At 42.8% G+C, this 27,124-nt stretch overlaps 1 protein-coding gene across 26 annotated transcripts in view; it reads left to right on the top strand.

Moving 5' to 3' along the window:
• NRXN1 (neurexin 1) overlaps positions 1-27,124 on the top strand; it is a 1,090,355-nt gene that overhangs the window by 924,391 nt on the left and 138,840 nt on the right. For all 26 annotated transcript variants that reach the window (XM_056853804.1, XM_056853802.1, XM_056853800.1 and 23 more), the window contains one exon: positions 8,079-8,250. In XM_056853804.1, coding sequence (XP_056709782.1) covers positions 8,079-8,250 — 172 coding nt within the window. The remainder of the gene's footprint in view (positions 1-8,078; positions 8,251-27,124) is intronic.

Genomic DNA, 27,124 nt, shown 5'->3' with positions numbered 1-27,124 from the left:
ATGCCCATGTATGAATACCGTGATGATAGATCGTCATAAGATAAATTGGCTAGGATTTTTTGAACGACAAAGCGTTTGATTGAGGGGGACTTTGAATCAAGTACATATATTTTATAGTCATGTGTTTTTAGGAAAGTTCTTGTATATTTAATAATTCAGCAAAAGGGATGATTGCTACAGCACCAGAGCAATTACATATTTTTTTACATTTTATGTTGAGTATGAATAGCAGAGTAAGTGGGTGATTGAAACAGACAAATTGCACAATTTGCCAGTTTGCTTGTGGGGAAATGTTGGGAACAGTACGTGTTCTCATTCAGTTTGGTTCTAGTATTTGGTTATATGGAAAAAATAATTTAAAGATGATTTGCTTTGTGATTGTTGCTTTCCCTAAGTATGATTTAAAGGTGCTCATTACACTCAACCTTTATTGAGAGCAAAGGCAGGGGGAGAAAATTGTTCTGGTGCTATCCTGTGAGTGTACGCAAGTAGCCCTGGTTAATCTCCCCTTCCTGGACAAGGTCCTTAAGCAGGTGGTGGCAGCTTGACTCCAGACATTACCAAATGATGTTGACAGCTCATTCCTGTGCCTCTGGCGGCCAGGGACAGCGTGGCTGCGGTGCCACAGTGCCGCCTCCACACCAGTTTCCCGGCTGACGAGAGGCTCAGAAAAAGGCTTTTAAAAATAAAAAGAGGAAAAATTGGCCTTTTTCTCCCATAGGAAACAGCGAGGCTGCGCCAGGAAAAACCTGGTGCAGCAGAGCTGTTCTCGGAGAGGGCTTTCCCAGGCTGGAGCATATGTGGAAGCTGACTACAGTCAGCTCCGCCCCCCCCCCGGGAACACCCTGGGAACGCCCCTCCATGCTGGCGACGCATGTCTCTGCCGGGATTTACGTCGCAGGGAGGCTGCGCCAGCGGAGGAGCAGTGCGCAGCTCCGCGGCGCTCAGGCGCTGACAGAACTGCTCTCACCACCAGCATAAGTGCCTCTTATTACAGAACAAGACGCACTTATGCTGGCGGCAAGGTCACGCTGCCTCCTGAGCCCAATCAGCCCCCAGGCTCAGGAATGCTGTGTGATTGTCTTGACCCATTCCAGTCTGGCTTACAGTTCAGTTATAAGACTGAAACTTCCTTGGTCACCCTGGATGACTATCTTTTTCAGGAGATAAACAAGGAGAGTATTACTCTGTTGATTCTCATGGACCTCTTGATGGCTTTATTGACCATGATACATTTCTGGGATCACCCAGCATGTATGAGAGACAGTGGCTCCTCTCTTACCTATCTGATCATGTCAGACTGGCATATGACATTTGTGCAGTGGGGTGGCACAGAGCTCTCTGTTTTATCCCCCATGCTTTTAAACATCTACATGAAAAACATGCACTTTAAGGATTGGCATGTAAATAATACTTAGCTCTATTTCTATTTTTCCTTTCCGTCTGAAGCAGGAATTGCAGTGGATATTCATTCATTAATGGTTGGATGACAACTAATAAACTGAAGCCTCCTCCCCGCCGTCCCCGCATGCCGCCAGCTCAGGAATGTGCTGTCAAAGTTTTCCAAAACTTAATCTCATTCAGAATATGAACATAATGTTTCAAAGGAGAACTTCATTAACACTTGGTTTGTTTCGGGACATACTTTAGCCCCCCTTCCCCTAGTCCTTTAATGACACCAAATGGTCTAGCGCCAGAGTTTCTGCGGGACTTTCCTCTTCCTATGTGTACTTATCTAGCTGTTTGAAATACAGTATTTTTAAAAATCAAATAAATAAGTCAGTATGCAGAGTAACTTTGAAAAGGTGGCTGTCAAATAAAGACCTCATGAAGAGTTTCTATAGAACTCTGTAGAATTTCAAATGACTTCCATGCTGGCTGTGACTATTTCTACAGAAATACTTCATGAGTTCTTTTATGTTCAGCCTGGCTGACCCAGTTAGCTTATTCTCTGTAGACAGAGTAGAAAAAGGACACCCAATGACACGGAGGCCATTTTGGAGCACATAGGCTAACAGGTTTACAGAACTGCAGGTGCCTCATCCTTGAAATTTGCCTTTGTAGGAATGAAAGTCATAAAGTTCCCAAGGAAAAGCAGGAAACTCGTATTTTATAATTATTTGCATCAGAGAATAGCTGTTGTTTACTTGTGCTAGCAATCTTTCCTGAGATATGGAGAATGTTTAAAAGTCCAAGGAGTACTTTCTGAATAGGGAAATCCTAATGGTCTCTATCCGATCAGAATCTGAATGCAGCTTGGGCCATAGAACTGGTTACTCCAACCAGCTGGAAAGAATAGAATGTTCTGAGGGTAGACAGACATGTAGTTTTCACAAAGCATGTAGATTGCCTTTGGAAGTAAGTATCAATTCAATGTAGATATGTGCAAATAAAAGTCCCTGGGAGTTTCATTGATGGTATTGTAGCCATTTTAGCCTAGGTACTTCTGATCTATTTAACTGGGAAATTTTGTTTGGGATGTCGTTTTAGCTACAGTGCAGTGGCAGTTAGAGATGCGCAGAAAAAAGAAACCACCGCTGAGCTATGTTTCTAAATAAGGTTGACATTCTTTGACTGGGAAATTCCTAATGATGTTTTGTCTGAGCAGAACCCTATGAATTATTTTGAGGTGAAATTCAACAGCAGCTGTTTTGCAAACATTACAGCAGGTATAGGGAAATCTCCATGCAGTGGAGCTAGACTGTGGTAAGTGTAACCAGAGTGTAAGAGCCAGCATGTAAAAGCCAGCGTGATGTAGTGGTTCAGACTCCACTCTGGAGAACCTGGTTCTCTCTACTGCTATCATACTGCCCTTGTACAAATCTATGGTGAGACCACACTTGGAATCCGGTTTACATTTCTGGTCACTACATCTAAAAAAGGATAGTGCATAGCTTGAGAAGGTGCAGAAAAGTGCAACCAAAATGATCAAGGGGGTAGAACAACTGCCCTAAGAGGAATGGTTAAAATGCTTAGGGGTGTTTAGCTTGGCAAGAAGGCAATTAAGGGGAGACATGATAGAGGTCTATAAAATTATGCATGGTATGGAGAGACTGGACAGGGAGAAGCTTTTCTCCCTCTTTCATAATACTAGAACGCGGGGTCATCTGCTGAAGCTGGAGGGTGAGAGATTCAAAACAGATAAAAGGAAGTATTTCTTCACACAACGCATAATTAAATTGTGGAATTTCCTGCCCCAGGATGTGGTGATGGCTGCCAACTTGGAAGGCTTTAAGAGGGGCATGGACATGTTCTTGGAGGAGAAGGCTATTCATGGCTACTAGTAAAAATGGATACTAGTCATGATCCATACCTATTCTGTCCAGGAGATGAGCATGCCTATTATTGCCGGGAATGAGGGTGGGATATAAATGCAAATAACAAACAAACAAATAAATATTGTGTTAGGCCCTTTGGAACACAGGCAGGGCAATGCTGCTCCAGTTGTATTGTTTGTGTGCTTCCTAGAGGCACCTGGCTGGCCACTGTGTGAACAGACTGCTGGACTTGATGGATCTTGGTCTGATCCAGCATGGCCTTTCTTATGTTCTTATGATTCCCCACTCCTCCACATAAGCGGTGAACTCTAATCTGGTGAACTGGGTTGGTTTCCCCACTCCTACACATGAAGCCAGCTGGGTGACCTTAGGCTAGTCACAGGTCTCTGAACTCTCTCAGCCCCACCTACCACACAAGGTGTCTGTTGTGGGGAGAGGAAGGGAAGGAGATTGTAAGCTAGTTTGATTCTCCTTAAAAACATAAAGTCAGCACATAAAAATCAACTCTTCTTCACTGACTAAGGCAGCTGCATGGAATTGGCAGGTTCTAGGCAGAAGCTTTCCTAGTGTCTCAGTGTCAATGATGTTGCTTTTGAGTGACCCCCTCCCCCAAGAGGAATGAGTAGAACAAACCTGAACAATTTATGACCACCAAAAGGAAAGCATCCCCACCAGTCCTGTCCTGTACCCTAGCATATGCTTGGAAACCCCAAGTCCACTTTTTCATTTTCAGGCTGATAGCAAACCCAAGAGATTTATCTGTTTGATTTAGAACATTTGTGATTTGCTATTTGCCAGGTGTTTGCAAAGCATGGTACATTAAAAGTACAAGTTAAAATAAAGCAACAGATAAAACTTATGTTAAAAAAACAACAACACTAAACAAATATGTTTTTAAAAATATGTTCAGAAATCACCAGATACCCTGATTTAACTGGATGGATTAACAAATCTTCAAGGGTCTGTCAAAAGTAGCAAAGTCCAGGATCCAGTTAATCAGAGTAGGAAGTTTGTCCTATAAACGGGGGGCTGCTACAAAGAAAAATAGCTCAGTGGTTTCTGCTCATGTAATATTTGGTTGGTCTATCAAGAGATTTATCAGTGGCAGGTCTTCATAAGCCAAATGGTATATGTGGGAGTTGGCTCCCCTCAATCCTTTTAATCCAAGAGCATAAAGGACTTTAAATGTAAGAACCAGCACCTTGAATTTAGGCTAGAAGCACATTGGTAATTGGAGGAACTTGCACAAGTCCTGTATTGTATCCTCGCTGAGGCTGATGCCAGAAATCAATCTTCAGGCTTGGATTAGAGCTGGGCAGGGGGAGGAGAGTGTTAAGAGAGAGAAGAGATTGAGAGGTTGAAGAATGAAGAAATATTATTGGATTCTAAAATGAAAGTTTCTTTTGCTGAACCTGAGGACATTTTGAAGTCTACAGAACATTTATAGAATTGGGGTGTAGCGGGTAACATTCAGTTAGGTTACAGCAGTAGCTCCTTTCTCCCTCTCACTCCCCAACACCCGTTCTGCAACATTGCTTCGTTTTCGTTTTACTTTTATAACAGTCATTATTCAGAAATGAAGTATTCCGCCTGTCTACTGTGGAAACCAAAATCAATAATTGCTTTAGTCAGTATTTTTAAATGAACACTGCAAGATACTTCATTAAGCTATAAATGCCCAGTTACAGATGCTTTTTCAATAATAATTAAAAGGGATAATAGCATCTGGAGTGGTTACTTGCCTTGAAGAAGGGGACAAGAGCATGGGCAGATAAATAATTTATTTCCAACAATACCACTAGAGTGTTTTGGGTTGTTGTTGTTTTTTTTAATTAGAGATGAAACAAATTTGTTTCTTCATTTCAGAGTATGGGCCATTCCTGCCTTTAGCTGTTCTGGCTGATATCCATGGGATCTGGAGAGTATTTGTGGTACCCTGAATTTAAGCCAAGTGAATTTAATTAAGACTTTTGGCCCTGATGATTCAGAGTTAGGACTGCCAACTCTGGGTTTGGAAATACCTGGAGATTTGAGTGAGGAGCCTGGGAGAGTGGGATCTGGGGAGGGGAGGGACCTTGGGTAGGGTATAATGCCATTCAGTCCACCTTTCAAAGCAGACATTTTCTTCAAAAGAAGTGGAATAAATGTTTTAAATAATAAATAAATACTTACATACATAAATAAATGATGTAGAGATCAGTTGTAATTCCAAGAGATCTCCAGCCTCTACCTGGAAGCTGGTAATCCTATAATCAAAGTACCAACTCCTTGGCACCAAACTCCAAGAAGTATATGAGAATGTATTCTGCCTTAGAGTGGTTTTCTGTTTTCTAAAACTCAGTCTGTTTATGTGATCATTTATCCTGGGATTAAGAACTTCTGAACTCACCTTTGCCTCCAATTTTGCTACATTGTCAAGGTGTGAATTGGAGGTTGAAAGAAGTTGAGAGAAAGTGAACAACCCCTGGCAAGGTCAGGGGATTTGACTCGCTTCTTCCTTTCAAATGAGGGTCAATGTTCATGTAAGCAATGACAGTTTTGGTCACTTCCATTGGGTAGAGCTCAGACTGTTTTCAGACAGCATAGTGGTTTGTGAATGACTCGGGACTGTCAGCGAACCAGACTACAGCTGCAACACTTGAAATTCTTAGCTTCGTGAGGTTGTAACAGCATCAAGTTAACAACCTCTGGATCCTGATAGCATAAACAAGTTCTTACTATAGAAGTTTTTTGTTTTTTTTTACAAACCTATAGAGGATCTTTTAAACAAACAAATTCCATTTGATGGAAATGAGTTGGAATATCAGATTTTGACAGCCAGGGTTTGACAGTCTTTTTTTTTTTTTTTTTTATTCTGGCTGTGTGTTTTTTTCTTTGTGGACCATTACATTTTCTTACCTGATGGCCACCAAATGGGAGGATGCTTGAAAGGATTCTGTATAAAAAGCTCAGTGGCTATGTTGCAGCAATTCATCACATATCAATCTGCCAACATGCTCGATCCATGTACACAATGATCAGTTGAGGCAGTTTATTGATGTTTCAGCAGCTTTTCAGTTTAAATCTTGACATTCGCCCTGAAAAGTGGATTACCTCTTCCACATGTGGTAGAATTTCAAAGACAGCTCAGCGTCTTCTACACTTCCACCCTGCTTTGATTGTGGTCAAGGATACACCAGGTAAACCCAACATGGATCAACACGTAAGCACATAAGGGCCAGGTGTGGTGTAGTGGTTAAAGTGCTGGACTAGTACTAGGGTGGTCTAAATCTCCGTTGATCCATGTAGTTTACCAGATGACTTTGGACTGGACACTGTTTGCTTGTTTATTTAGAAAATGTATATGTTGCCTCTCCAGAGAACTGCTCAAGGCAGCTCACCAGTAATAAACAATACAAGCAGATCATAATAACAGTGATAAATGTTAGAACCCTGAAATTTAAAACCTGGCTTTAAAAAATGGCCTAGTGCCTAAAGGACAGTAACAGTCCTTTCCTGAGGATTTGGCTGAAAGTGCTGTGGAGGTGGCATGACCCTACCACCAGCGTAAGTGTCCTCTTATCACAGAATAAGAGGCACTTACACTGGTGGTGGGGGCAGCTCCATCGATGCCTGGGTGCCTCAGAGCTGCACTGTGGTCCTCTGACGCCGCAGCCTCTCCTGGACCTAAATCCCGGAAGAGAAATGTGGCTCTGGCATGAGGGGGGTATTCCCAGGGTGTTCGTGGGGCGGAGCTGACTGTAGTCAGCTTCCTAAGCCCCTCCAGTGTGGGAACGCCCCTCCAGCAACAGCGTTGCTGCGCCAGGTTTTTCTTGGCGTAGCATCGCTGTTTTCAATGGGGTTATTTCCCCCATTTTCACTTTTTTGTTTTTTAAAAGGCCTCTTTTAGCCTTGCAGTGGCCGGGAAACCTCTTTAGAGGTGCCGCTGCAGTGCCTCGGCCACGCCATCCCCGGCTGCTGCAGTGCTCAGGAATGAGCTGTAAGGCAGGTGCCAAGTGAGCCTGAAGGGAAGGCATTCCAAAGGCAAGGTGCCACCACTGGAAAAACCTTTTCTGTGGTTGATTTCTGCAAGCAGGATCATAGCAGTGCTTGGAAAGAGGAGCTTAACTGGTAGTCTGGACAGTACAGGAGATGGCAGTACTTCAGGTTCCAGAGCTAAGTTTTCTGATCATCATAGGTAAGAACCAGTACTTTGAATTGTACCAGACAGCAAATGGACAGCCAGTGCAGATTTTCAGTGTAAGGGTAATAAGATCCCCGTATCCAGCTCTGAGAAATGGCCAGTCACAGAGACATGAGTATAAAGGGAAATGGAGAGAACAATGTACGGTCCTAGAGTTGGAAAGAGTTTTATAGGCCATCTAATCCATCCTCCTGATCAAATGTATGATGCTCTGAGCTACCTAGAAGAACAGCAGTATGCAAACATAAGAGATGAATAGTTTAATAACAGTAATATGGCATCTTCAGTGTGTGTAAATTGGGTCTCATCTAGCTACACTCGATCACCATACATGCATGGATCTCATCAGTAAGTCTTAAAAGGCTGGAGCGAGGGAGTGATATCAAGTTCCTGGGAAGCCAGAAAACATGTTTGGTGGGATGCATTCTGCCTGGCAGGTCACAAATTGCGCAGGATTGGCCATGGGAATTGTTGCTGCCTCATGCAGTCCTGCAGAAATTACACTAAGGAGATCAGATGTTTTTGGGAAGCATATCACAGCATCTGGTTTTTATATCTAAAAAGAGATCCAGATTAATTCTAGGATATTTTTTTTTTCTTCTCACATTCCTTTACAGCACCAAGGAAAAATTGGAGTTAAATTTAATGTTGGAACAGATGATATCGCAATTGAAGAGGTCAACGCCATCATTAACGATGGGAAATACCATGTAGTACGTTTTACAAGAAGTGGTGGTAATGCCACATTACAGGTGGACGGCTGGCCAGTTATAGAACGCTACCCAGCAGGTAAGGTCATAAATAAAGGCTGTTGGATTGATGGGGATAAGGATGAACAGTAGTGTGGTATTTGCCTCATGTATGCACACAGGATCTCAACTTCTTCGTTCTTTTCCGGTGTGAAAAATCATGAATATGGGATAGTGACGATAATTCTTAGGTGAATCAAAAAAGGCACAAACTGACTTTTACAAAATTTAATACGTGGATGAAATTGAAGATGTAGAAGTCAAGTCACTAAGCCAATATTCCCCCCCTCAAATTATTAGTGTACTGATATACTTAGAAAAAAGGAAGGCTTTGACAAAAGCGGCACAATGCGTCAAAACAAAAGAAAAAAATTCCAGAACTGGATGTTCAGAACAATGGTGTTAAGGAAAACATTGTCTGTGTTTATTTTATAACAACCCCTTTATAGCTTGTGGAGATGGGGAAATAACAAAATGTATTAAAGCCGGCACAGAAGCCAAGAAATGCTGCCTTGGAAGAAAAATGGGATTGATTTTAACCGCATTTGCTTAGGCACGATAGCTGTGGCTCGCAATCCACTTCCTTTAGAGCTTTCTCATAAAACCAGCTTAACTTCCCCGTTAATTTCCCAAATGAATGAAATTCTGGCTCTCATGAGATCAACTATCTTTTTGTTTTAGTGGGTTTTGCCCAGTATGGTCGATGGTCCTATCTATGCAGATAGTCCTTTGGGCCTTTGAGAGATCACTGAAGATAAAGCTGAAAAAGGAATATTATGAAAGTGGCTTATAAGCTCTATGGTTAATTCTCTGTTAGTGCAATAACCAATGTCTAGATTCTCAGGATGTTTGTCCAGGGGCTGCAACAATCCAATCCTCTCATGCATGGGCAGGATGCATAATACAGCAGTAAGTGTACTATAATAGTCGGAGGTTATCAATAGGAGTCTATTTGAAGACCAGCGAAAGGGTCCCCCCCCCCCCAAATAGAACCTGCAGTCCAAGAACTTTGTTTCCAGCATTGTCTGCAACACTGCAGGAGGTCCTGGGGTACCCTCTCCTGCTAGGTACAGTCAGGCCAGCTCTTTGCTCTTTTTAGATAAAAAAGTGTTTTAACCAAACAACATAAACAGTATGGAAATACATGCGGGCTTGCGAGTGAGGTCTCATCCCTCCTCTTTGCTTTCGTTTTGTTGTTATTTCTTCATGGCAATTAGATGTTGGCCAGATATTTGAACTAAGCATAGGCTTATTCCTCTCTCATGACCAAAATATATGGCAACAAATTACTATCTAGACATAGTTCAATTAATACCATCAAAGAATCACCAGATGCCATTAGTCAGGATTTGGTTATATCGGTGCTAGCTGGATCTTATTCATTTGGTTGGACGCTTACAGGCAAACATCCACAGGAGGCACGCAAGGGCTCGCGCCGGCATCCGAACTGCTAGCCCTGGTGCCCATGCCACTTGCACCACCAAGAGTGGCACAGACGCCAGCCTTGGGATGCTCACACCTGCTTTCCTTGCAGTGCTGTGGCAGCATGGCCCTGGGATGCCAGCTTGGCCTCCCGGAAGCATCCTGACAGTGCACTTTTGTGCGCTGCCATCCCAGAGGGTGTTCCCGGGGCTTTTCGGGGTGCAGCTGCCTTTAGGCGGCTTCGTTACTCCCTCTTCAGGCCAGAAATGCCCCCTTTGCCCTTACCTGGAGTTACTCCACCTTTTTAATTTGTGTATCCCTGTGGAACTCTATGGCGCGGTTCCATGAGGCTCGTGGATAAGGGCAAAATGCTGGCTTCGGGGGGGGATTCTTCTTTGGAGGCAGTGCAGCTGTGCTGCCTCCAGCCACCATCTCAGCTCTCCCCCTCAGGAATTGGCTGCCCGTCATTGGTAGTGATAAGGGGGGAAAGGGACTCGGCAAACTGAGCTAAACAGAAAATAGCTCACTTTCCTTTGAGCCAAATTCAAAAATTTGGAAACCATCTCAGTAGCATCATTAGATGCATTACAGGGTTTCCTGCCTGCCTGCTCATAAGCCCCCAGCTCCTCTGTGAGTCCTCAAGTCCTGCCCCAATTCGTGACATTGTGACATTGGCAGCAGAATCAAGGGAGATCTCATTGGAGCTTCCCTGAATCTCTTTCTTCTCTCCTTGTTTCCTTGCACCACTGAATTGTTAGTGTCCCAACTGCCAGGGTCCCAGGAAAATGTACTTTTTCTATGGGGCTGGCACCTGAGTTGTCTTCTGGATTATGACTGAGTTAGAGAACTCTCAAAGAAATGGCGCTTGGCGCTTGTGGCCAAACTTCACAAAATATATTCCAAAATATCCCCAACATGAATAATCTGCACAATACTAGGGCACACACATAGATGTACATTTAACACCTGCCCATCCACACACATACTTATGTGACCATTTCATGCATCTGAGAAAAGGAACCCTAGTTCACAAAAGCATGGATAAAACCCTATGTGAACAACAACTTATATTGGCCCATGGCCAACTGTGAATGGGCAGGTAAAAGGATGCCCCAAAGTCTCCTGAAGAGTGTATCTGTGTTATGGTTGATTGGATTCTCACCCCAAGCCTCTCAAATGAAGAGTTCTGATATTCTTATCTTATTCATCAATCCTTATGAATGTTACTTTTGTTTCCATTTTACATATGGAGAACTAAGTGCTGTACGCAATCTGCCCAGGTCAACCCATAAGTTCATGGCTAAGCAGCACTTTTACATGGCTTTTCAACACTTTGGCTCTTACCTTTTTTATTGTTAATTATTCTGCAACCCTCATGGAAAACAGGAACCCCTTATGCCTATGAGAAACCTTTAAGGGATTGTATCCAGTGAGATGGGATAAAAGTTTTTTTTTTCCAGCAGTTCAGAACTTCTTCTGTCATGTAAAACTGCAGATATTATACAGTGCAGCCTTGGAGCCCAACTTCTCGTGCTGGGTGCTGGCAAATGGCATTTTAATCCTGTTTCTCTGAAGGTCAAGGTATCCCCTCAAGGAAAAATCCCACACTCGTGAGAAATTCAGGTAGCCATTCCTAGGGGGACGTATTATGGAACTGGGATTCCTGGTCTACTGTTCCAGGTGACATCACTCTGAGATGGAGGAATATACCTGTGCACAGGTTTGCAGGTCTCTGGCACACTAAATGAGAACATTCAGTTCTCTAAATATTTGTCTTCTGAACCAGACTGGTAGATGTAATCAACAAAAAATTGTTAATGCATATATTGTATATATTACAGTTGTAGGAGCCCTGTGGCGCAGAGTGGTAAGCTTCAGTACTGCAGTCCAAGCTCTTCTCATGACCTGAGTTCGATCCCAACAAAAGTCGGTTTCAGGTAGCTGGCTCAAGGTTGACTCAGCTTTCCATCCTTCCGAGGTCGGTAAAATCAGTACCCAGCTTGCTGGGTGTAAAGGGAAGATGACTGGGGAAGGCACTGTCAAACCACCCCGAAACAAAAGTCTGCTTAAGAAACGTCAGGATGTGACATCACCCCATGGGTCAGGAATGGCCCGGTGCTTGCACAGGGGACCTTTACCTTTAGGCTCACAGGATTCACCTGGATTTGCTACAGTTCCATAGTTGGTTAAATTCTTGCACAGAGAGAGAAAAATCTGGAAACTTTTCATAAGCTGTTTTTTTTAATTGTTTGCTGCTTTTCTGTTGGTTTTTAACAATCCCCATTGGGGCTCCAAGCAGGCTTAATTAAAGTCAGGGTTTCAGCCATAACTCAGAACCCCCCTGTGCATGTTATTGCTTGGCTCAGGCCAATCACTCTTGGTCTTTAATTTTCTTTGAGGTTTTATCAGTGTCATCATCTTGCTTTTATTCTCGTCAGAAGAGCAAAAGCTGTTGCCGATTTTTCTCCTGGTCTCAGTTCAACGACATATTCCTACCCTCCTGGGTTTATATCCATTTATCTTGCTTGGAACCAAAGGCTTGCGGTCCATTGTACTCAGTTCTGTAGTCTCCCTCACTTTTATTCATACACAAATACAACAGTAAGTCAGCGACTATTTGTACCTGTGTGTGCATCCGCAGACAACCACTGGTTTGTATTATATTGCTTGCAGCACGTCTTTCTCATGTCTTTGTATGATGATGAAAATAGCAGGGGGCACCATGTCCTGCTCCGCTGTGTTCTGGTCCTGCTGCTTCTCTATCTGCCTGCAGTCTCTCTAGGCCTTTCACTTATTATTCTTTCACAGCCTGATGAGTTTGACTGTCAGTATTCTTCTGTGAACCATGAGATCAGTTGCTTTTGCAATTAATCCCTTCCTCCTAATCCACATTACTGCTATGAAAGAATAGTAGCAGCACATTATATCCAAACCTGTCAGGTTCCACAGATGCTGCATAGGGTCAAGGAATCCCCAACAATAGTGTCTGCTGTTAAGGGCAGAGATTTCCTCCTCCCCAAATACAAGAACCCGTGGGCATCCAATGAAGCTGATGGGCAGTAGATTCAGGGCGGACAAAAGAAAACACTTCTTTACTCAACAAGTGAATAAAATGTGGAATTTGCTGCCAGAAGATATAGTGATGGCCATGAGCATATCTGTAAAAGGGGAACAGACAGATTCATGGATTTCAGGTCTACCAGCAGCTACTAGCCATAGTGACCAAAGGAAGTGTCCACATTCAGAGGCAGTCAGCCTCTGAATACCAATGCCAGAAGGCCACATCAGGGGAAGGCCTGGGCCTCTGTTCTCTGCTGTTGGCCCTCCAGAGTAACTGGTTGGCCACTGTGTCAGATGGACCACTGGGCTAGATGGACCAGGAAGGCTCTTCTTGCTATAGTAGATCTGGTGCAGTTTCCCCGGTCTTGCCTGTCCAATCTCACATGCTGCAAAGCAGCAGTAAAATATTGGCAGTGCTTGGATCCTTGGCTCTGTGAGCTTTGGAGAGGATTCTAACAGTCTTTTAACCATTCATTCACATGGCGATACTCCTGTGACTTGGGAACTTTCTTCCTAATAGAAGCTGTTGCTCTTACAAAAGGAAGAGACTTTGCTAGTGGTGAATCACACTGCAATTTAAACTTCACATTAGTCGAATGTTATTTGATTTCCTTTCAACATCTGTGCCCTATTTTTGTTAATCAGGGCCAATTCCACTTCTGCTTTTCTTCTAGAGGTGGTTAGGAAACATTTCCCAGAGCTGTCTACCTTTCGCTATCTAAGAAAGTTTCCACTTACATAGACGTGGGAAAAATGACTTCTCAAAGTGAGGGCTAAAGTGAAAAACGATCGTGGCAACTGGACAAATTTTCAGCCAGAGTCAAAAAGAGATTAAGTTAACTGAAACACAATATAATGAAATCATCAGAAAGTTTACCTTCAGTGAAATTCAAAGTAATTGCTGAATATTCAGGTACAAGTTGAATTCAAAGGTGCTCTTCCAAATGCAGAAAGTACATTCATACAAATGTAGTTTTATACCTTTAGGTACAGTGTTGCACAAAAAAAGAACTGAATTCGAAAGATGTTCTGCCATTTGTTTAAAAGTTTGTCTTGTGCACACCTGAAAACTGCTATATTGCGCATACGCATATAGAACAGCATTAGTGGTTGTTTTCCTGCAACTCGTGATTCTTTTACTCCAACCCATATTATTGTAAACAGCTGTGCAGTTATCATTTATCTTTCCCAGCTTGGGTTCTTGTCATCTCCTTCTATTGCATGCAGAATGCAGGAGATACAAAATGAAGATGGAATCATCATATGATCAAGCCAAAGGATTAGCTTCCCAAGACCCATTCTCCACTGCGAGAGTTTTTGTGACAAAACTCACATTACAGATCTTGACAATCTGACTCTATGCTTTACTTAATTCATTAACCTCCAGCAATGCTTAATTTATATTGGCTTCATAATTATGTTCTGCAGACAAACTTGTGGTTAGTATATTTGGTCCCTGCAGAACAATTACAAGGCCAGTACTGCTCTAATCATAACCATTTCAGTTTGTAGAATTCTATATCTGTCAAGAGCTGCTACGGGTACAACCAAGAACCTTCAGGTCTATGTTGTAGGGCCACATGTGGTGAACCACCAAGACTTGTGAATTGGAAAGTTGCCTGGACTACGATATCCTTTTGGACTCCAGGGTAAGTCCTCCACTCAACCAGGCAGCCAATCGGTACCTCTTGGGAGATATTTTTTTTCGGATGTCAGATCAGGTTATCAGCTGAACTTTCAGCTCAGGCTTGTTCTTGACTGTGTCTGCTTGCTGCACAACCTGGCCCTTGTAAGAATTTCCAGCCCCCGGTCCAAGTTAACTTCATAAACTCCACCTGAAATGTAGTCGCTTTAATAAATCCATGTACTCTGGACAATGCTCCCTCATAGTGCTTTGATAGGGGGGACAGTCTGGTTACCCATCCTACTATAATGCCTTAACAAAAAGTAGTGTATTGACATGCAATACGGTCATTCTTCTCAGGATGTGGCAAGGTCCCTACGTTTTCCAGTTAACCACAACACAACATACAGATATTTCTGTGGCAGTATAATGATCTTATCACTTGAAGAGGTGTTCAAAATTACATTTAAAACCTTGCTGCCTTGGGATGAGGACACCTTTTCAAAATTTGCTGAGAGAAAACAGCTTCTTCAAGTGAAGATCCAGGGGTTGAATCCCTGGATTTGTTCCACTATTGGTGGTGCTTTCACCCGGTGCAAGGAACCTTCCCCTTTGAGCTTTATGCATGCATGCATGAGGGGCTGGATCCATTGGACCTAATTGCCATTTTTCTGTTGTTGTTTCAGTTCTCCTGACAGTATTCTGTCCCAGAATATGAGAAAGATACTGGACAGCTAGTGTACTAGCAGTACAGACCATTGGTAGCAAGCTTTTGATTTGCTAAATACATTGCAAGTATTCATTTCTTCGTTCTCAACACAGCAAGTTAACCCACGGAGAGATTAAGCCCTGAGGAACCCTTGTGATTCTGTGGCCATGGAGAGACTTCAGATTCAGATCTCTAGACTAAAGTGATCCTTTGAGATGGCATCCTGGGGAGATGTCAGGTCAAGACTGTGCCACCAGTCCGCTCTGTCCAAAGGGAGGAACTGCAGTAAAACCAGCCACAACAGCAAGAACGCCCCTTTACTCAGGTCAGATGTAATCTCTGATCCCTATCAAGACTTCTGGCTTGGAACAAGGAAGCTCTGTGCTTGCTGGTTATGGATTACCATAATCTCTCCCCCCCTCCGTTTTAGCTGTCTCTTATCTCTTCCTGCCCTCAAGTTAACAAGAGCCAGATCTGGCCCGGAGCCCACCCATTCCAGCTCTCCATTGACAGGTCCTCCACAGAGGTCTAGTGGTTTGACCCAGCTTCTGGGCAGCCCACGATTGTCCAGCCTGCTGTCATCTGTTGCAATATCTTTGGCCGCTTTATGCCTCACTTACATTCCAGCAGTGTGATAAACTTTAATTAGTGTGCCCACAGTGCATTTTGGCTCTTTCTTTTCTGCATGCCTATTTAGAAAAGGCACTTGTTACCATGGTTTCTGTGTTTTAACAGATCCCCCCTATCTGCTTTAGAGTTTAATTAAGAATAAGCAAGATCAGCAGGTTAATTAAGAAGCCTCTTCATTTGAACTGTACAGCTGATCCCTCCTTCTCAGAGACAGAAGAAATTAGACCTTTTTCCATTGCTCCTTCCTGCAGTACTGAACCTGATTAATTCTCTGCCGAGGCAAATGGAAAGAGGATCTTCACTGCCTTACCTGTTTGAAATCATTTGCTATAGGCATGATCGTGATGATTTGAAGACTTTTAGAACATATATGGGATGGATGCATCTTTGCTTTAGCAAAGTTTTTTTTTCTTTTTAATGGTTTGTTGTGTATTTCATTTTAATCCCACCCTTCTCCCAAGCAATTCAGGCAGCTTACGTGGTTCTCTGCTCCTTCATTCTATCTGCACAACAGCACTATGAGGTAGGTTAGACTAAGAGAGAGAGACTGGCCAAAAGATGTTGATTTGTTTTTCAATCTACATCAGGAAATGGTTGAATCATGATATGCTATGCAAATTAAGCTAATCTTCAGAGCTTCAGTCATTTTGAATGCTGTCTTCTGTTCTTTCTCTGATTGAAGAGGGGGATGAGAATTATGGGCAAGAATTATGAACAAGTTTATGTTTATATGAATTATGTTTCCTTTAATACATTTCTATGCTGCCTTTTCACCCAAATATAACTTGCATCCCTTGGAGCATTTTTGTGGGCAGAAGAATTTCCACCTGCGGAGAATGACTTCCTTGCTTCCTGCTGCATCCTCAAATGCCCCTCAAAATGCTGCCCCTGGGGAATCCCCAGGATCAGCATTTCAGGGGTATTTGGGGCAGCAGCATGCCGGGAGAGGCAAGAAAGCCCACAGAACACTCCACCCTATTTTTGCAGCCTTAAGTGTTAGAAACTGTTTTTAAAAGCAAAGTTCTCATAATGCTAATTTCTCTGCCAAGAATCTACTTTGACACTTGCAATGTAATTATGCTATCAGAGCAAAAAACACACTGCTCTATTTTTACATTTGCACCTCTTTCCCCCCCAGGACTGTTATGTAAAAATACTAGGGTGTTGTGGAAAAGAGGAGTTGCGTGTCTAGTTCTATGTAGCTGGCTGTGATGGACAGGAGGCTGTCCTGCCCCTGAGAGGTAAAACAGCCACTCAGCTCGCGGTTCCACACCTGAGCCTACGGGAGTGCTGCTGCAGCATCCAATCGCCTTTCAGAGGGGAGATGGAATGTTGGAGGGAAGCCCAGGGGGAGTCAGTGCTTGGGCCTCCCTCAGCAAGAGAGCAAACCATTTGAAGGGTAGCTCTGTCTGGTAGCATTGCAGAATGGTTTAGCTCTGCCTCTGGGAGAGGTCAGAGTAACCAGTTGTGAGTCCTGTCTCCGGTGACGAGCAGGCCTTGCACCACTTGGTCTGACTCCTGGGAAAGGGCAGGCTGCTATGGGTGGGATCCTGTGCATGTGTGAAAGGATCCACACTAGTAGTTGCGGGTCAGAGAAAGCCTGCTTGTAACCGCATGCATTAAAAAGAATTCACCATACACCCTGCACATACATAAATCTTTGTTGTTTTGTTGAACCTCCTGCTCTGAGCTTTTCATGCTCAGTACAAAACATTCCTCACAGCAGTGACCCAAAGCCTTCACGCTCGCTCCCATAAGAACATCTTGTAACTGAGGGGACTGTTTTAGCTCAAAACCAACCTGGTTCCCCAAAATCATAAGAGGCTGTGTGGATCCCCACAGTTTAAAGAAAGGTCCTGTCACATGGATCCTGCCTTGAATTCTGATAACGTGGTCCTGAGCAGTTTCTCACTACCACTTTATAACACTGGTGGGGGCAGGGAAATGCTCATCTTAGAGAAGACAAGATTTGACCCCACTTAAACTAGGTCTGATCTGTCATTTTCAATATCAGGCCCGTAGTTGTAGGAAAAGTCTGGTTCTTCCCTCAGGATGCAAAGAGCTTTAGCAGTTTTAAATCCATTTGAAGAGGCCACTGACCTTGGGTAAACTTATTTAGTCACAGAGGAGCTCATGAATCTTGTAAGCAACAGAGAAATGGACTGTGTGTGTGTTAAGTGCCTTCAAGTCCCTTCCGACTTATGGCGACCCCATGAATTACTGACCTCCAAAACATCCTATCGTTTACAGCCTCACTCAGGTCTTGCAAACTGGCCTTGGCTTCTTTGACTGAGTCAATTTGTCTCATGTTGGGACTTCCTCTTTTCCTTCTGCCTTCAACTTTTTCTAGCATGATTGTATTTTCCAGTGAGTCTTGTCTTCTTATAATGTGACCAAAATACAATAGCCTCGGATTCTTGGGAGAGTTCAGGCTTGATTTGGCTTGTCTTTTTGGCAGTACATGGTATCTGTAATACTCTTCACCAGCACCACATTTGGATTAAAAATGGGCAATATGTTACATTTCCACAGATATACCCATGAAGAGGTGGTTCAGAGAAACCAGATTCAAGTAGGGGACCAAAAAATAATAATAATTAGGTCAGCATGGATTAAACTTGAGGGACTAGTACCACAGCACAAGGATCTACACTGTGTTACTGAAGTCAAGCTGTGGCAATAAGTTTGTGTCTGGGTCTGCCTCCTGTGGCAGCCATTTTGTTGCTACATAGGGTTGCCAGGTCCCTCTTCGCCACCAGCGGGAGGTTTTTGGGGTGGAGCCTGAGGAGGATGGGGATTGGGGAGGAGTGGAACTTCAATGCCATAGAGTCCAATAGCCAAAGTGGCCATTTTCTCCAGGTGAACTGATCTCTATCAGCTAGAGATCAGTTTTAATAGCAGAAGATCTCCAGCTACTACCTGGATGTTGGCAACCCGATTGCTGCACCTATCATGCTGTGTCATTCCAAATGTGCCAGCAGGCTCAAAAGGTTGGGAGCCCCTGATTTAGAGGGCACAGTTGATTTTCAAAACCAATCAAGCAGTCAACAATAACAGTATGTGCATTTACTAGAGGTGGCATTTACTGAAACACTGTTGCTACATAAGAGACTACTACCGATGTCTATTCTGGGAGATACTCTAAAAATCATAAAACTTGGACTATTTTTGCATACCCATCTAGAAAGATGGATTTTAATAGCTTACATTTTAAGTGGAATGTGGACTCTCACATACATGTCTTTTGAAAACAATGGGAAACAGTTTGTCAGACAGTGACTTCTTCCTTAGTTTTATATCTCAAACCCACAATAGGCAATGTTTCATCTTTGGAATATGTTTCTAAAATTGTGCAATAATTCCATGCTAAAACAGAATAATAATAATAAAAATACTACTGGAGATTTCATGTGCCAGACACTGCAATTATGTGTAATAAGCTATGAGATTCACTCTTCTGCAAATATTTGCTTTAAGTCAGTTGTTGCATCCTAGGAAACCTGGTTGATACCTAAGCATCCTAAGTGGTTTCTCTGAATTCCTTAAAGAGCATCACTATCAGACAGAATGATTAGTATGGGTGGCCTGGAAATCAATAATTCCAGTTGACATGAGTGAGTGATAGCAGGACATCCTCAACTTGGGGCTTCACGAGAGGATAATGTACCACATATGTGAGTCCCTATACTCCTTCAACTAATTGGAGATATTCTGAAGTTTAGGAGGATAGATCATTATGACTGTGAATTTACTAATGTCACTCTGTGCTCCATCTCTCCCCCAACCTTTTCTTTGTTTTTTGCTTTCTTCTTATTTGTTCTCTGTTTTATCATATGTTTTAATTTTAGGTCTGTGGGTTAGGGAAGGGGATAAGGAGGGAATGTTGTGTATTACTGCAAATTAGTTTGGACGAAAGTAAGAAAATGCATAATTACATATTATTTTTAAAAAGAGGTATAGTCGTGTGAACCCTACCATGTTCTGCACAGAATGCAGAATTGTTCCACATGGAAAGATCATTTCCAGGGTGAAGGAAAATTCATGTGGGTGTGGTGAGGGCCAGAGTGAAGGCAAGGGGGTGAAATCACTCCTCCTTCTTCAAATAGAGCTCTGCTGAATAAAGGGGTCAGTTTCATCCCCTTGTTTCTCATTTCAGCCCGCCAACCCAAGTGCCTTTTCCTCCATATGGATCCCGTAACCCCAGGAATTATCTTTTTGGCTTTGAAGGGGCTTCAGGAATGGAGAGGAATACAGGAAAATTCTTGGAGCTTTGCATGCATGGTTGGCTAGGTTCAGGACTTCATTGTGTTTATCCTTATAATTCCTTTTCCACTATGAGCCAGCTGGTGGCAAGAGGGAAGGCAGTTGGTGGGATGTTTATGCAAGGACTATTAAAGGCACATTAACTAATCAATAGGGGGAAGTCACATTACAAAAACAATGTAACCCTCAGGTCTTACACTATGAGAAGAAACCATAATTCCTGTTTAGGCCTTGATGAACACATTTTTGAATAAAATTGGGAGGTTTGCAATATCAGACAGTGTTTTCAAAAGATCCAAAGGGATCCATTTAGCTGAAGTTTTTTTAACCTTAGAACCTTTCTCTTACCCAAGAAAAGACATAATGTCTCTTTTTATCAGTGGCTTGAATAAAGTTTCTCACTTATTTTTTTAAAAAAGTATGGCAGCTTATCATGTTTTGTTTTGTTTTCCTGTCTACATGACATCCCTTTAATTTAGGAGAGCATTTTTTCCCTTTTCCTTTTCCATACATGTTTGCTTTTCCTTCCTTTCACATGTTTTATTTTTTTCATCTGGTAAAATTCAAAGGCTTCTCATTTCTTAAGGCAATAGATTCTGTAATTAAATTCAGGCTTTAATAAAATGTGTAGCATGCTTGCCATTACTTTACTGTTGACAGTTTCAGCATCTTTTCGTAAAATGACATAATGCTTCTTTTTTTGAGAGGCAACAAAATGTCAGATGAGCAGCTGTGCTCCAAGATCTGTTATAAAACATTAGCAAATTCAGAATTCTTTTAAAAGATTCATAACCAGGGATGTTAAATACAAGAACAGAAGAGTGCCATCATCAGAAGTTTAAGAACCATCAAGATGTTCCCAGTATTCAGAAAGAGGATGTAATACTGTCCTTGGGCTTCTTCTTGTAGGCTGATTACACATGGTTGTTTTGTCTTCCGTTTCTTCCGCAAATGTCGCAATTCTCTTGTCGTAACGCATCATGTTCTCTGCCTGCTGGGCTGACTCACTTTTATTTCGGTAGTTCTCTGTGTTTTCATGTCCCAGTTTTATCCTTCCAGTTTCGCGGCAAATGCGAGTGTTTGCCAGTGCGTGCTTCAGTGCGTGCTTCAGGGATGATTCCCCTGAGTCCCGACATGCCCCCTTTCATTTTTCCCCTCCCACCCCTCCTCCCAGTTCCTTTCCAGTCAACCCATGAAACATTTCCGCCTTAGTCGCCATTGTCTGCCATTCCTCACATGCTTCCTTGTTCTCCCTCCCCCTTTTGGGGGGATCAGAATACCTGTATACCAATGAGCCCCCGAATTAGAAAGATGACCATGCTTTCTACTCTGACCATTTGTGGGAATGCTGTGGGAGGGCAGTCGCCATGTGTTCAGTTTTCGGAACTCAGGATGAAAAAGAGTGAGACAAGGGAGGAACAATCCAAGGACATTCCAGCCATGCGTTATCAGCTGTACTATTAAAGAGAGCAAGGGGGATGGTGTGAAGATGTTGCACATTTGTCTGTCCGTGCACATAAAAACTCTTCTGGAAGTGTGTAAGAGAAATGATTGATCAAAGGATTTTAAAGCACATTTGAGACTTTTTCCTGTCAAAAACAAATTAAGTTTAAGGTTGCTTGTAGTTTTTCACAACAGATGTTGGTGCATGTATCATTTATGTCTTTATGTAGCTATTCTGTTACTTTCATAGAACATCCTTCAGTGCATTGAATATTGATTTGGGGATGCATCTTTACTCTATTTGGTATGTAGTAGAAATGCAGTGAATAGCAGTGATTTTCATATTGGGAGCCAAAACTGCATATAATTAATTATTAAGTTTACAGGGTGCTTTACAGGGTGCTTGACCTAGTGACAGCAGGCAAGGATGTAAAAAGGAGGGAACTGCAGGGAGACTAGCCACACTGGCCAAGGAAGCTTCACAGCACCAGTAGATGGTAATGAGTTGGCTGATACCCTCTGGTTCTCATAAAAGCTTCCTGGGTCAAGCTTCCTTGTTTCTCTGAACAACAGAGACCTGTGTGGGAAGCCAACAGGTTCACCTTTGCCTCGCCTCAGCAGCACCTTCCCCCAATCCTTGATTGCAGAGGATCAGGTCTGACATACATGCATAGCTATTGACAAGCCCTGAGTACAGAAATGGGTTTGCAGTCAGGGGAAGGGGGGGGGGAAAGCACTGAGTGCCTTGTTTTGTAGAATGTTCTCCAAACCCGATAATGGGAGCCAGCGTGGTGTAGTGGTTAAGAGCGGTAGACTCTAATCTGGAGAACCTGGTTTGATTCCCCACTCTTCCACATGAGCGGCGGACTCTAATCTGGTGAACTGGGTTGGTTTTCCCACTCTACACATAAAGCCAGCTGGATGACCTTGGGCTAGTCACAATTCTCTCAGACCTCTCTCAGTCTCACCTACCTCACAAGGTATCTGTTGTAGGGAGAGGACGGGGATTGTAAACCAGTTTAATTCTCCTTTAAAAAGGTAGAGAACGTCAGTATATAAAAACCAACTCTCCTCCTCCTCCTCTAACCGGCCTCTTGTACAATAGCAAGCCAGTCAGCACAGCTTTGAGTAAGATTTTGTGACAGCACTAGCAGTTCGGACTGCTCTATTTCTCCAAGTGGATCGCCATACCAAGTAAATTAGGACGTAGGTCACCCTGCCAAAAAGTTTAGGAATCATTGGTATCAGTAAGTCAGTTGGCACTCTGAGTGCGGAACTGGACACCTGCCAGGTTTGTTTTACCTGATTGTGTGCTCCTGTTCATGACAATGGTCAAAGGAATAGTAATTAGATTGGAGTGAGAAAACACGTGCAGTTAAGCCTCCTTTCTCCCTCCCTTATATCAGGAACAATCTTGTATACTTATTGCCATTGTCAAGACAGAACAGGGTCAGGCAGATACAACTGCCTCTCTGGAAAATATGGTCATAGTCCAGCGCTGATACATATTTATTACAAAAGAAAGAGCTGTGCCCTGAGTTTTGTCGCACTTCCTTTATGATTCTTTGGTCATTGCTTTACGAGTTAGTAATTTCCTCTGACTAAAAACTGAATGGAGTTCTACATATGTTGGGGCTTTAGTTACCTTTTCTAATACGTTTGTAATAAGAGTACACTCACACACACACATGCAAGCATGCAGTGAGTGGAGAGTACAAAGTCTTTCTTCGTTCCACGCACTAACTCATATACACTGATGCAGCTGTGTTCTATGTTTGTAAGTGATGGGGCTTATGCAATTCCTGCTGAAGTTTGGTACCAGCAAATATACAATGCTTGGGTGTTTTGCTGTAGATCTGCTCTCTCATTCTTGTCATACTAGTGATGTATCATGTTTCTATTAAGTCCCAGAGCAGCCTTGGGGTAGCTTTGAGACCCAGGTCTTTCAAGAGACAGCATAAATTCAGTGTTGGCTTGAGCCTTTGAGCCAGACAATTTGCTATCCCAAATAGGAAGAAGCAAAATTAATTTCTGGTGTAATGACATTGTGTTTTGAGATATCCCTGGGCCACAGGGCATTTTAAAAAAAATGGTCACATTTGTCTCGTTATGTTTTTGTCAGCTTTGTGAGTTGTGACAGTACAATAGGACCTCATGTCTCCAGGACAAGAACTTCTATTTAGCTAACTAATTCAGAAAGAGTCACTATAATTCATACTGGAAATGGAAAAAGTGACACCCTTATCTGCACTAGATAAAAAAAAATCGAGAGGCACAACCTAAATAATTCAGGTAGCTGAAAAGATATTAATCTCTTTCTTATACCAACCCACAATGTGAACATCATCTGTCTTTTTTCTTTGCATTTTTGACACGGTTGGAGAAAGCTGAAACACCACAAACACATTTTGAGATCAGTGTCTGTTTTAGTTTTCAGCCCCATTTGGTTCTCCGTGTTCTTTGCATGCGGGAAATCAAGCCCCAAATATGTTGCCATTTTTTTGTGATTAGTATGGATTGCTCTGATTTCCATAGCTCTAACATAATAAATAAAATCCCAAATAACTGAGGAGCCCCATGCCTCAAATAGAGGCTCTTTGTGCTTCTGTTTGCTGAATGGAATGGTAGGATATGACCCCATGATCAGGTTTCTCCATCCTTTCTGTGAAGGCAGAATTTTCTGTCTGAAGAGCTGTTGATGAACCCTGCCTTCATTATCAAATTATGTGTTTGAAGGGAAAATTGACTATGGGAGTAGCAAAGAGCAATAGCAAATATACTTTTTTTTTGAAGTATAAATAAGGATTGATTTGAGAGTTGTTTTATAGAAATGGAAGCCCTTGTTCAGCTATAGTTATGTAGAATTTGCTAGATGCTAAAGTGAGTGGTATGGGCCATGCATCCAGCCAATTTACCAAGTCCCAGACGTGTGTTCAGATATGTATCTGAAAACCTGTGTTTGCATTATTTGGTCACATAGCAACCTCCTACTACAGAAAGGTCTGACTTGCTGGATTGGTACTATGATTGATTGTGATGTTTCCTGTGTGTCTGCATACCAAATCTGAAAAACTGAAATAGCTGTACAGGATAACCAAGGGGCTATGGTGAATTATTAACTTGTTTTCCAGTTTGATTGTTTAAATTTATAGCCAGCCCTCATTCCTGGCCAGGCCGGGCTCAGGGCAGGTAACAACACTTTAAAACAACATAAAACCATAAATCTTCCAATTTAAAGCAGCAACAGTCTATATTTAATCATTAATCTGTGCTTAATCATTAATCAACAGATATATGTTTAATCATTAAAACAGCATGACTTTGATGTCCAACTTATGATGTCCAACTTGTTATGTCCTATCCAAGATAGTGACTAGTTGGACTGTCCATCCTTTGTCAGATTAAACGTGGGAACCTTAGCCTCAAATCCTGTGATTGACATCAAGTTGTTCTTCAGCCCTGACTTCTTATTCTTCCTACCTTAGAAGGATAATCTTGTTTGGCACTTCTTCTCTGGAAGATACCTCATGTTGAGTGAGTGGACAGGGCAGCACATGAGGCAGAGATGGGACTATCCATCATGGTTGTAACACTGCTGTCTGACAGGGCACCTAGTCGGGGCTGGAGGAGAAAGCACAGCATAGTGCTAAATAAATGACCAAGCACTTTAGCAAACCCAAAATAGAAGCACATTTCCCACTCCCACCACCAGCCTCTCAGATTATCTCAACAGCTCACTCTCTAACTGGTTCATGGTCATTTCTGGCATTGCACTGGGAGAAGAAGTGAGTGTGTGGTTTCCAAGAGGGATTAATGGAAATAAAATACTCAGCATTTTGTCCTTTCCTTTAATCTTAGCCATCTTTGCCCTTATAAGGGCAAAAAGGCAAGGTATACATTTTGTAAAATAAACAAATTATCTAATAACTGAGCATGGCTTTGGTTGAAGTTCTGCTTCCTTCTACTTGGCTATCTGCATCTCCTGCCAAAAGATTTCCCCTCCAAATAAACCATTCCCTTTTTGTTTTCATTGTTTCTTCTCTAGCAGGCATTCTCTCTTATGCACAAACACACACCCCACTCTAGGAGAAAGATTTTATTACAGTCATATATATTTTATTCGTGCACACATTTTTGTTACATTTTCCATTACAGTATTAACAACAAACAGTCTTTTGGGCTTCATCAGTTACACAGTTTTTAATCTCCTACCTGCTTAACCTTAATGGCATCTCCTTCCCTGTGAATCAAGAAAAGGTACTTTTAAAAGGAACATATTAGAACATTTAACACAAAAAGGGGCCATTTTCACTCTGCCTAGAAGTTCTGACTCATGGCTATCCTGTGCCTAAGCCAATACTGGGTCTTTTATCTTATTGTTTTTATTAAAACTTCACATCACATTTCTGTTTGACTTTTCTAGAAGAAAATTATCTTGAGGGAAGCAAAGTACAGTAATCATGTTGATGCGGAATGCATTGGGCGGCACAACCTTACTGTCAGGACACAAGGAAGTTTTCTGTGATGCCCTCAGTAATTTATTTGAGTTATTACTTTTAGGCAAAGATAAGAGTCCTACTCCGTTCTGGTCTAAAGCTACCGCGATAGAAACAGAAGTGATGGAGCGACTGTAGCTCGGGTAGAACACATGCTTTGCATTAATACAATCTGAGATTCCGTCCATGGTTTCCCGCTCTGAAGGAAGGTCATCTTGCAGTGTTAGGTGTTTCTCGTCCCATTGCTTGGAGAGGCAGGACTAAAATTAAACTATTTCCTGTCTCGGGGCGAGGAACGCCCACACACTTCCAGTTACTCTCCTGCCTTGCTGGAGAGAGGAAGTTCCAGCCATAGCTGGATCTTAGCCTAGTTAGCTTGCAATCTAAATTTTACCTCTTAATCCTTCCAATCCTTTCCTTACCTACCCACCTTTTGTGGTAACGTCCTCTGTGGCCTCATCTGTGTCCATGTTGTTCCCCTCAGCCAGCTCCTTCGCAGCAGCGCAGCCGCTTGCCTGGTCGCCTTGAAGAGAGGGAAATAATTTTAAAATGGCTGCCGCAGCTCTTCGGTCTGAGGAAGTCGAACTTCTCTCAGACACAGACCGAGACAATACTTTTTGCGGCCAAGCCAAGTCTGCCCCCCCCTCGTTGGCCACCTTGTCGGACTAACGGTAAGGGAGCAGGGAGAAGCCCCCTGCCCCCGCCTCTGGAAGAAAGAGCGACGGACGGTCCTGCGGCGGGTAAATCGGGTGCGAATGGCACCAAAAAGAACGGGAAGAAATCGGGGCGCAAACGCCACATACAATCGAGTGCCGCCTTGACCGTTAAGGTCCCTGCCGGTTCCTCATCAAAAGAAAAACGGAACAACAGGACGGCTAAGGGTAAGAAACCTTCCCTTAAAAACGGGGCCCCAACCCAATTGACTGAAGACAGGGCGAATACCCTGATTCAGAATACTTTTGAAAGCCACTTCCAAAAGCTTCAAACTCTGGTACTGTCAGCCCAAAACCAGGGCAGGGACCTAGAATCAGCGTCTCAATTCTCTACCTATTCTGAATCCATTCAGGGGGCAGGGGACAGCCATTCCCTTTCCACCAAGCAGTGGTTAACTAAGGCTGCAATGAAATCCAATCCCAATAGGCAAGAACTGACCATGGGAGAGGAGGCCTCCTCTGGTAGCAGGGATTCCCCTTCTGAAGAGATTGAGGAAGGCGAATTTATATCAGATGAGGAGTTGCCTGTTGTCAAGGAACAGCAACCCAGACTT

This window comes from Euleptes europaea, chromosome 7 (assembly GCF_029931775.1).
Source record: "Euleptes europaea isolate rEulEur1 chromosome 7, rEulEur1.hap1, whole genome shotgun sequence".
Classification (NCBI taxonomy): Eukaryota; Metazoa; Chordata; class Lepidosauria; order Squamata; family Sphaerodactylidae; genus Euleptes; species Euleptes europaea.
Note: the sequence above shows the minus strand (reverse complement) of the source record. Positions and strands in the feature narration are given on the sequence as shown.